At 39.9% G+C, this 12,025-nt stretch overlaps 1 protein-coding gene across 1 annotated transcript in view; it reads left to right on the top strand.

Annotated features, from left to right (window-relative positions):
• MAP4K1 (mitogen-activated protein kinase kinase kinase kinase 1) overlaps nt 1-12,025 on the top strand; it is a 539,453-nt gene that overhangs the window by 257,381 nt on the left and 270,047 nt on the right. Inside the window, exon 8 of the mRNA XM_069206994.1 lies at nt 8,245-8,317. Within this exon, the coding sequence (XP_069063095.1) occupies nt 8,245-8,317 (73 nt within the window). The remainder of the gene's footprint in view (nt 1-8,244; nt 8,318-12,025) is intronic.

The raw sequence follows: 12,025 nt of genomic DNA, 5'->3' as shown, positions 1-12,025 counted from the left end.
AATCTTGTCCCTTCGAGTGTGCACTGCATTTTACCACTGCTACTTCTCCTGGTAGTTGGATGGCATGTAACAATTCTTTTATTCTTTCGCCATTTTTCACTGGCGATCCTGAAGAGGTCATGAAGCCTCTCTGTGACCACAATTGTCCGAAATCATGCACTATTCCAAACCCGTACTGGCTGTCAGTGTAAATGGTAACTTTCATCAATGCAGAAAGTTGGCAAGCTCTAGTAAGGGCTACCAATTCTGCTACCTGTGCAGAGTAAACTCCTTGAAGCCAAGATGCTTCCAAAACACCTGTTACCGTGCATACAGCGTACCCTGCTTTCAATACACCCAGTGCATCTCTTAAACATGAACCATCGACAAAAATAATTTGATCATTTTCTTCCAATCGGGTATCTTTGATGTCAGATCTTGGTTTGGTGCAAAATTCAGTCACCTGAAGACAGTCGTGCTCGATGTCTTCAGCGTTCTCAATTTCAGCATTTTCACTGGGAAACAAGGTTGCTGGATTCAACGTAGTGCACCTTTTCAGCTGCACATTAGGTGATCCCAGAATTATTGTTTCGTACCTTGTGAGTCTAGCACCAGTCATGTGCTGTGTTCGGGAACGTGTCAAAAGTATCTCAACTGAGTGAGGGACCATGACTGTTAAAGGGTGTCCCATCACTATTCCTTCACTCTGAGTGAGGCTGATACCAACTGCGGCTACGGCACGCAAGCACCCTGGCAGTGCTGCTGCGACCGGATCCAAAGTAGCTGAAAAATATGCTACTGGTCTGTTTACGCCACCATGGGCTTGGGTCAAGACACACAAGGAACATGCATCACGTTCATGACAAAACAATGTGAAAGGCTTTGTGTAGTCAGGCATACCTAAAGCTGGAGCCCTGCACATGCATTCTTTCAATTCAATAAAAGCCTCCATCTCTTCTCCTTTCAGTTCAATTTCATCCAATGCATCCTTCTGGGTCAGTTTCAGTAAAGGTTTTGCTAGGGTTGAGAAGTTGGGAATCCATTGGCGACAGTAGCTCACCATTCCCAAAAACTTCCTCACCTCCCTCCTCGTCTTTGGGGGACTCATTTGAAGTACACTTGTTATTCTTTCCTTCATAAATTTTCGTGACCCTTTCTCTATTTGATGACCCAAATATTTCACTTTCTTCTGGCAGAATTGTAATTTCGAAGGAGACACCTTGTGTCCATTCCTTCCCAAATGGTTCAATAGGGCAATGGTGTCGGCTGTGCAATCACTTTCTGTCTTGGATGCAATCAGTAAGTCATCAATGTACTGTACTAGGGTTGACTCAAATGGCAATTCTAACGCTTCCAAGTCTTTCTTTAGAATCTGATTGAAAATTGACGGTGACTCCGAAAACCCTTGAGGAATTCGACACCAACTGTAGACTCTGTCTAAAAATTTTAAACAAAAGAGAAATTGGCTGTCCTCATGAAGAGGCACCGAAAAGAATGCTTGTGACAAGTCGATGACTGAGAACCAGTCGGCATCACAAGGGACTTGAAACATTATCACAGCTGGATTTGGTACTACAGGGCAGCATTTAATTATTATGTCATTTATTTTCCTCAAGTCCTGCACAATTCGGACCTTTCCACTTGGCTTAATTAGTCCCATAATTGGTGAATTACATGGACTGCTTAACACTTCTTTCAGTACTCCCTGCTTTACAAACTCATCAATGAGTTGGGCGACTTTCATGAGGGTGTCTTGGGCCATATGGTACTGTGGGGTCTGGGGAAAGGTTACATTGGGTTTTACAGTCACTTTCACTGGTTCCACTCCTTTCACCAATCCCACCTCTTTTCCTGTCATATCCCACACTTCTTTTCCGACTGTTTCTTGTAACTCAGCAGGAATATCTGCTTCAGTAATCACTGGGTAAAGGGTAATCAGGGGATATTCTTCATTGACAGTTTCTACTTCGTCCCCTTCTACACTATCTTCTTCTTCCCCATCACTGCTCATCTGAATTTTGATTCCATCATTTGAACACATAATCGAACATCCCAATTTGCATAATAGGTCTCTCCCTAACAGTGATATCGGGCTTGAGTCACATACCACAAAATTATGTGTCCCTTGATAGTTACCAATTCTGACTTGTACTGGATCTGTGATTGGGTTCGTCAGGTACCTGTTTGCTACTCCCACTACTTGAACTGTTCTCCCTGAAAGTGGCAAATTTGGCACTTCAATGCTCCTAACAGTGGAACGTGTAGCTCTTGTGTCAACCAAGAATGAAACGCGATGACCCATAACTCTTCCCTCCACATACGGACCCTTTTGATCAACTTCCAAAGATGCTGCAAGCACACAATTTCCCTCCTCATCTGAACTTTCACTCTCCCATGCATCGTTTATTCCGTTCTCGCTGTGTAGTGGGAATTGGTGTACTGTGTCATTTTGACTCATTCCCTGACCCGTGACCTGTTGAGGAAGCATTGCTTGCTGCTGATTCATTGGTGCTAAGGGTATTTGCATTTGCTGATTAGGTACCATAGGAAACTGTTGTTGCATTGGCTGCAATTGTGTCATTTGCACACGAGGCATTTGCACCTGTTGCGGTTGCATGGGTTGTAGACCCTGCATCTGGTTTATATTGTTTTGAAAATTTGGGTTCGGACCTCTCAATTTTTGTCCTCTCATAGTCTGGAATGCATTGACATCATTGTTTTGCTGACATACACCTTCCTGCACCATCATTGGGCACTCCCGTTTCCAATGCCCGACGATTCCGCACGTGTGACATGGCATCACCTTCTTCATTGCCTGTATACCATTTGGAATCATAACGGTATTCAAATCAGGACCATTATTCACAAAACCTCCTCGACCTCTGCCTCTCATCTGCGGCTGAAACATAGCATTTCCCTGTTGCTGCTGCTGCGGCATCTGTTGTTGAAAACCTTGCAAACCTTGTAAACCTGTCTGAGCTGCTCTGAGCTGCATCACCATCACCTTTTCCTTCAATCTTTTCTGCTTTGTCTCAATCTCATCACTGCAGTATTTTGCATAATTCAACACTTCATCGATCGACTTTGACTGCCAACAAATCAAATGCGATTTAATCATCTGGCTAATTTTGGGTCTCAGCCCTTCCACAAACCTGAACACAAAATGGAGCATGTCTTTTGGCTCAATCGTTTCCGTGCCACTGTAATTTTTAAACGCTTTCAACAACCTCTCATAATACGCGTGTATAGATTCTTTAACCTCTTGAGCGGTCCTGTCAATCCTTTGCCAATCCACATTTTTCGACGCAACCTTGGTTTTCAAGTGCTCGATCACCTTGTGGTACAAACTCATTACCATAGGTGATGGCGCACCTGTGTCCCTATCTCTCTCTGGTTCACTCGTCGGCCAACCTACAGCCCTTTTACAATCTTCCCACAAATCAGCCGGAACCACAATTTCAAATAAGGTATTCAGGTCTTCCCAGAGACACTTCGCGAGTTTCACAAATCTATCCGTTTGTTGATACCACTCAATCGGCTTCTCTCTTAATTTGGGAAAGTCATCCGTAAAGGATTGAATATCGCACCTGTGCCATGGTACATGCACAAGTTTTCCCCCTGCTGTCTCTCTCATTGGTAACATGGTTATCAGATCGTCATTCTGTTGTTTTTTCTCACTTCGTTCTGAAGTATTTTCCTTCTTTTTATCCTTTTTCTTAACCCACCTGCTTTCCCACTTGTCTAAACATCTCCAGACCTGTGCACTCTGCAGTATCTCTTTAAGGTGTGTTTTCATCCCTGCGGATCTCATGTGTTCAAAATCTTTTGTCTCAAAGTCTAACCTGTAACTTCTGCTCAGGTGTTTAGTCTTACCTATATCGATCTCGTTTCTGTCTGCAATTTCTTGTAACTTCTTATGTATGTTGCTCACTTCTCTTGTAATCCTAGGGCACATGTATCTTAGTTCTTCCTCTGTGTATGATTCTAATCTGTTCAAACCCATTGTTCCCTCTACCAGTTCATCTGCCTCCATGCCCAACCTTATTTTATTCAGGTATTCTTCTCCCTTCCCGCTTGATGTACTCTGCGGGGAGTTCAGGCTGTTGAACCATTGTGTTAACTGTTGCGCGTTCAGTCCCATCAATGTAGCAGTTACATCAACTGCCATTGACGGTTTCTGTAATGTTTCAGTCTGTGAGGTTAACGGTACTAATAGTGGTGGATGTGACCTTACCATGGTTGACGGAGCGCAAATTGGAATTGGACTAAATTCCGACAAGGACCCAGATCCATTTGGCAGTGCCGCTATCGGAGTTGTCTCTGGAGTGGTTTCTATGCATCTTCTCCCTGTCCCATTTTGTATCATTAACCCTTGGTCGCTGGTGCTTGAATTTGCCTGTATGTTCAGTGGTACTGGTAGACCTACAGTGATAGGTAGAGATATTGCATCTGGATTCTGTCTGTTCCCCGAATTCTGTGGCATGTTAATCCCCACATTGTGGTTCATCATTGCTGGCATACCTAACTGGCTTTCTACTATTCGCACTTCTTGTGTCTGCTTTTGGGGCATCGAGAACTGTGTTGATTCAGCTTGAATCAATGTCGGTCTCTGATAGTTTTGTCCTCCCTGCGCCATTGAATCGGAAGTCATTCCCACATTATGCTCATCGCAACAGTGCCTTTGAACCTGTGGCTGATAGTTATCAGCAGGTTTCAATGTTGGCACGTCTGGGTACATTCTCTGAATCCGTGGTATTCGTGGTGAGAAAGGCATGTCAGAGCTGCTCGGCCTCTGAGATATTCTCAAATTTGGTGTTACATTACCCTGTATTGGTTCTGGAGGGGCAGTACTAATGCTTGAGCCTTTTTCGCTTTCCACGTATGGTGGTGGGCGATCATTCAGCAATTGTATAATGAACTCCTCATCATCTGACTCGTCTCCCCTTTTCGAGTTTCTATTGCTCTCTCCCTCTCTGGACTGACTCCTGTTTGTCTTACAGGTGGCTTTCCTTCCTTCCGTCTCCGCTTCATCAGTAATCGCTGGAATCAATTTAATTCCCTGCAATACGTCTGATCTCCAAACCTTTTGTGTGCTGTCCCATCTAGCATCCGCTAGTGTCTTTTCTACTTTTCTTATTCTTGTCTCAAATTTCTTTTGTTGTTGGTTTCTAGCTATTAGCTCCCAAATTGCTAATGTCTCAAACTGTGCTGGCCTTGGAGGTACTTTCATGTCGTATAGCGCAAATCTCAGATTTTCTAAAACCCTTAGGTTAAACGACCCATGGATAGGGAACGCTACACTTCCATGTTTTTCTGTTAATTTGCACCATTGTTTTAGCCAAAGACATGGCGCTACACCCTTTTCTTCAATGACGATGTAAGCTGGTGTACCCTCAGGCGGTGTTTCTTCTCCTACATTTGCTTTAATATAAACATCTCCCCTCATGGCACTCTTAAATGCTTTGAAAAATTTCATCTTTCCGTCTTTTGTTTTTCTAAAATATGTAATCGGTAAGTGACTTTAATTCCCGGAATACTCTTCGCTTGCCTTTCCACTTCCAATAGCGCTTCACGGACTGCGTCCAATCCGTGCGCGACCCTTCTCACCAACCGACCTATCCCAGCGCGGCTCCTAGTGACGTCACACTCACACACTGCGGCTGACAAAGTCCCGCGGCTTGTCCTCTTTTCATTCGGCTTCACTCATAAACTAATTTCTGCACTATAACGCGAGCACTTAACCAAAAGATTAAAACAGATCTGTCGGTTTACTACAGGAAAGGTAATACAATCGCTTCAGAAACCTTAGGGATTTTTCACTAGCCTCGGCAGTTATTCCATCTTTCTCGGTTTCCCACTTTCGCAAGCAAAATTTGACCCGCAAACTTTACTCTCAACCGATCAATGAACTATTCTAGTGCACTTTAGAATTCGTCAAATCTCAAAGTCGAAGTTTTCTTTCACTCTGCAACATTCATACCGACTTGTTGACCACGCCCGATCAACCTATTAAACCGACCAGATCACAACATCAAACAAGTGTCACATACACTTTTCAACATATTCCGGAGTCTCTTGACCTCGCAGGGCCCGTCTCAACATCAACAACCACGTGGACAATTTTTCTGCTCAAAGCGCTACACACACGTGAAGTTCGACGACTTCCCGACTCTCACACCTTTGGAGTAACACTCCTCTAATATCTTTTAACCCCTTAAATCCTCACAAACTTCTCAATTAATCTGCGGCGATAAGCTGTGCAAGCGCGAAACCCTAACTTCACTCATACCGTCACTAGAAACGCTGAGACCATTTTCATACCTCCATGTTCCTCATTCGCAAGCTCCGAGATCCCGGGAAAGTCATTGGGGACTTAGGGCATCATCATTTCTCCAACTTGTTTTATCAAAGAAAATTCTAACCTGACTCTGTCTATTGTTCGGATGCGGTCCCAAAGGGCTAAACCATCAATTTCTGCTACCATCTACTGGTAACGCGTCCAGCTCTTATAAATTACCTGTACTGGACACGTTGGAGGTCGGTGAATCTTTTAACCGAGTCGGGCTCTCCTCATCCTCAATAGTCGAGTCACTCAGATCAATAATCAATAACTGTTGTAATCGGTAATCAGTACTCAATTAGTAGATCAATATGATACATCAGAAATCAATAACAGTTGGTATTTCGGCGCACCATGACCTTTCAGTCATGAATAACCACACCAGTTTATTAAAAGTTAGTGAATTTATTTCCCTATATTAACAAAGCTAGCACGATATATATATGTCTCAAAACCAATTGATATATGTATATGAACATTACTAGCTGTCCATAACGGCGGAAGAAACGCAATCTACGTAAAATCTGAATAATGATACACTCTGTTATAGCAATGCAAATCACCAATGTGACTAACTGTATTTGACTAATTGCATACATTCGGTCAGCATAACAAGATTTCAGTTCTTCATGATACATTGAATGAATACCTCAACTAACCTCTAATTAGCATTGGCATGTGGGACTTCATGCAAAACGAATTTAGTCAACACAAATTTGGAAAACTTCTAGCTAGGACCCTATCAAAATAGCAGTTGGTACCTAAAAGGAAAAACACAATGCATAATACAATTATCCTTTCATATTTACCAAATACAATCAGCATTCAAGAAAAGTCTTCGTCCTTCAGGTACCGGTTGATCAGCATGGGGCAAGTTTCAAAGGGGCAAAGTTAAGGGCAAGTTTCCTTGCAGCGGCAAGGAGAATGGGGCAAGGTTACTGCATGGGCAAGACGGGGGCAAATCAAAGTTAAAGTCTCTGGGGTGAGAATTCTTAAAGTCTCTTTTTCTCAGATAGAGAAAAGGGCATCAGGGTGTCGTCCAAAATGGAGTCTGGCATCAGGCTTCAAACTGGCATCGAGGAAAATGGCTGACTTCTCTTTGTCCGGTGGGTTTAAGTAAGAAACATTCCAAATTCTGCAGGGTCTTGCATTGGAGGGTTCATAGGTTGGCTTCAAATTGTCCAATCAAAATAGTCTTTTACTAGCGCTCATTTATGCATGCACTGTCCTTGGAGCCTTGGAACACAAATTGTATCATGGTTTGCCAATTATTTTACTATCTGTACCTTCATTGTCCGCACCTGCAGAGACTGACCTTGTATCAAAGGGGATGAAACCGGCCTAGCACGAAACCTTGGAGATAAGTGTACCCGCCAGTTTCTACTGGAAAAATACAACTTCAAGCAAGAATATATGTTTCATTAGTTCAAGGAAAAAAATCACGCAGTTAGAATTTGAAACCAGGCAACTAGGCCAAAGCCTGTACTAAATTTAAGCTAAGCAAAACAGTTTTCAAACAAGAAATCATGGCATACATTTGCGATTATGACAGATTACTACATTTTCAATACTTCGTGATTAATAAAGCTCGTTTATAATGATGGCGAACTACCCCGAGGGCACAATTTCCCTCGTACATTATTTTCTTTACTAAAATCACACTACATTATACGTATTGATTATACGATATGTATGAATACATGTCGGACCTTCTTTTTCTGCGTCATCACTATAATTATATATCTTAATTTCCTGTGTCCGTCATCTGTGTACACTTATTCAGTTTGTTTTGGTAAAGAATGCTTTTATGTCGTTTTGTTTTTTCTACAATCCTAAATAAACTATTTTGAACTTGAATTTGACTGATTTACTAAAGACTAGTGAATGTTTTTTAACAATACATATCTTTTCATCCTTTCCACCAGCTGATTTCGGGATCTCCGCACAGATCACTGCCACCTTAGCCAAGAGAATGTCTTTCATCGGGACGCCATACTGGTAAGCTAGACATACGAAGTGGGTTTGGGAGGGGGGGGGCATGGCGTAAAGCTAGCATGTTTGTTTTCCGATAAATAAAGGCACATGTCCAAAGAGTGAGCTCTGTGTCCGTGCATATGTGTGTGCGTGCACTTCTGTTTCTTCTTGTGTCTTTATATAAACGTGTGTATCTCCATGTATCTGTGCCTACCTACCCCTCGATGTTTCTTTCCTAACGGATCACTGACATAATATCAGAACCAACAAAATCAATTAATAAAAATATTTTGTCAAAAATATTGAAAATAAAATTATCATTTTCCTATACAAAAATATAGATACAAATATCGTTTTACACTTCTGCTGTTAAAAAACATGTAAAATATTGTTTTAATAGATGTACAGTTTAAAATAGTAAATCTTAAATATGTAAATATACAGTATTAATATAACGTAAATTGAACACATTTAACTATTCACTACTATATAAAAATATATAAACACACACACATATTTGTGTCAATTTATATATACATATAAACTATTGAAACATATATATTACAAATATATTACGTTTGAGTTATTTTTTAAATATGCTACTATACAAACATATACATATATATGTATATATATATATATGTATATATATATATATATCGAAAAAGATTGCATCTAAAAAAATATATATAAAATATAAATATTAAAAATGTACCCAATTAATTTAAAATTAAAAAATAAACAAATAATCATAATAGATACATTTAAACAATATTAGGAAAAGTCTGAAAATAATAGATATGCTATTTCCATTCCACTTTGTGCAATATTAGGGAAAGCATTGGACATCAGAGGGTTAAAATTTACTATTCCCACTCCAGTCTGTGCAACAGTAGGGAAAGCGTCCGACTTTGGACAGACTAAATTTACTATTCCCACTCCTGTCTGTGCAACAGTAGGAAAAGCGTTGGGCTTCAGAGGGGTAAAATGTACTATTCCCACTCTAGTCTGTGCAGCAGTAGGGAAAGCACTGGGCTTCGGAGGGGTTAAATTTACTCTTCCCACACCAGTCTATGTAACAGTAGGGAAAGCATTGGGCAAATCTATGCCCTGAAAGTGCCCTTGAGGGATGCAGTGGTCACTAGCCATCAGTGGGCAACCATCTACCTTCCCAACTTATGATGACATCCTGCAATGTTTGGCTTCGAGCTATCACAGAGTGCACTATTTCGCCCACTCCCTAGATGGCTGAGCCCCTCTCTCGGTGTGTGGAGCTTGGTAAACCTCCCTGAATGTGTGGCTCTCTGAAGGCTACACACACACTGAAAGACCAGTTTGGCAACTGCCCTTCCCTCTTTTTCCCTAACGCAAAGCAATCTACCTTAACAAAAGAGCAGCTCCTCTTGTGTGTGTGTCCACCATTTGGCCTTCAAAGGCTTCCCCTTTGAAGCTTGCCTTTTGGTCTCACACCTGTTTTGCTTCCTGCCTGGGAGAGGAACCATGTCTTTCAATGTTAGGCCTCTATTGTTCTCACTCCTAGGATTTATTCCCACCTCTCCTTAGGAAGGCAGAAGGCTGTAGTGTGGGCAGCATTTACGAATGACCACTGGAAGACTTGAGCAACAGAGTGGCAACTTAATAAAGTTGCCTTATACTTAAAAATTACATTAAGTTTGACTTGGGCATTAACTCGGGTTTAATATATTGATTATTTTGATACCTTGAAGTACCAGCTTTGTTAGTCCCATTCAGGAGAGAACAAAGCTGAGTTGTCAGCATGTAACACTCTACTCATCAAAGGGGCTACTAGTTTATCCACAGTAAAAATGACAATTTGGGGTTTTTGCTGTTAGGACATAGAAATATATTTGTCCTACTTTTTAATATAAATCACCCTGTCTTAGGACTTGACAGGCCTGCTGTAGGGGTAACTTATATATATTAGAAAGGAAGTCTTGGGCTTTGCCATCAGTTTAAACGTCAAAGTTGAGTTAGCAGTTTGAAACAGCCTCACAATTCTGCAGTGGCAGACATGGAGTTATGTTTTACTTTCACACATTCATGGTTGCACACTTGTGGCTGCAACCCCTGAGAGAAACCTTAACTTAGAGGTCCTGGTTACACCGGGTAACATATACTAGGGACATATATTTAAGTTAACAAATGTCAATTGGATGTAAGTCAATCCAAAATCTACTTTTAAGAGTCAGAGCACTGGAACTCAATTCTTGTTAGCAGGCCTAGGTGCACTCTTAGAGTTGAAAAACCAGCAGCATCATTCCAAAATTTTGGGGGTGAGCATGCAAAAAAGAAACAATTCCTTACAAATATTTCAAGTACATTTTGTATATAAATATATGTTAAATTAATGTTATTTGAGTTCATATTTTTAATTTTTTGAGTGAGGTTTGTTGGGAATTGGGTGGGTGGTGTTTAAGTTTAAAATATTATTTTGGATCTATTTTATCTTTAATTAGACTGTTACTTTTTTATATCACATAATTGTTTTACATTGAATCATTGTTATATGTTTTTTCCATTTGTGGGGTTTATTGGTAGACTGGCTACACTATTTCAATTGTATTTCATTAAATATACAGTTCAGAATTTTAAAATAATGCAATTAATTTAAAGTGGCATTCGCTTGTTTGATAATTTTAAAGAATCTATAAAATTAGTGAAAAATGGAGCTCATTTATTTCTATTTAATAAATCTTAAAACAACTAAATTGGTTTCCCATTTTTGGGTGGTTGGGTGGGGATGTTATAATAAGTATATTTAGAACACATTAACATACTTATTTAGGATTTTAATTTATATGTATTATTTTTCAATTAGTATTGTTTTTGTTTAATTATAAATAAATTGTGGCTCAGTGTTTAGGTGAATATTAATTTAAAAAATCGAATTTATTTACAAATAAAAAATTGGGTTTCAATTCAACGTTTTTGTTTTAATTTTTGTAGACTTTTCAAAATAAAAAAACATATAAAAGGTATATTATCTGCTTTAAAAATGATACTTAACATATACATATTTTCTTATTAAATAATTGTATTTCAATATCTTAAAATTGGGATGTTTTACAGGATAATTAATTAAGTTTACCTAATATGTATTCAATTGGACAAAACATTGCTGATTCATAATTCTGACAGTGACTTAAATTCCTCCCCCTCCTAACATCTGCGTTTTCTCAATATTATTAGGAGAGGTTTTAGAATCATAATTCGGCCTGCCGATCTTCCCCCGGAAAAAATCATTTTCTAAAGTGTTTCTGGGACTAAAGCTAGAATATTAAATCAGGCCCCCCACAACACGCACTTTTCTCAATTTTTGCATGTTGAGAGTTAGAGATGCGGAGCAGTAAATATCACCCCAATCCCAGTCCATACATTTTCCACAATGTTAGCAAGACTGGAGTCGGAAAAGTAAATCTGATTGCTCCCCCCTCCCACCTTGCAAAATATATACATTTTCTCAAGTGATAGATGGATTGGAGTGAGAATAGCAAACTCGATACTCACAAATATATGTACTTATATGTGCACTTTTACAAGTGTTTGGGTGACTGAATGAGCATGGTGAATTTAACTCCCCAAATAGATGCACTTTCCAAAATGTTGGAGTAAGAATAGTAAATCTATCCTCCACCCAAATACATACATACTTTCCCCAAATGTTAGTAGGCCTAAGGTTAGGATAATAAATAATTCACATGCAATTTTTGC

This window comes from Pleurodeles waltl, chromosome 9, assembly GCF_031143425.1.
Source record: "Pleurodeles waltl isolate 20211129_DDA chromosome 9, aPleWal1.hap1.20221129, whole genome shotgun sequence".
Lineage (NCBI taxonomy): Eukaryota > Metazoa > Chordata > Amphibia > Caudata > Salamandridae > Pleurodeles > Pleurodeles waltl.
The sequence above is the reverse complement of the archived record's forward strand: the minus strand, read 5'-3'. Positions and strand labels throughout refer to the sequence as shown.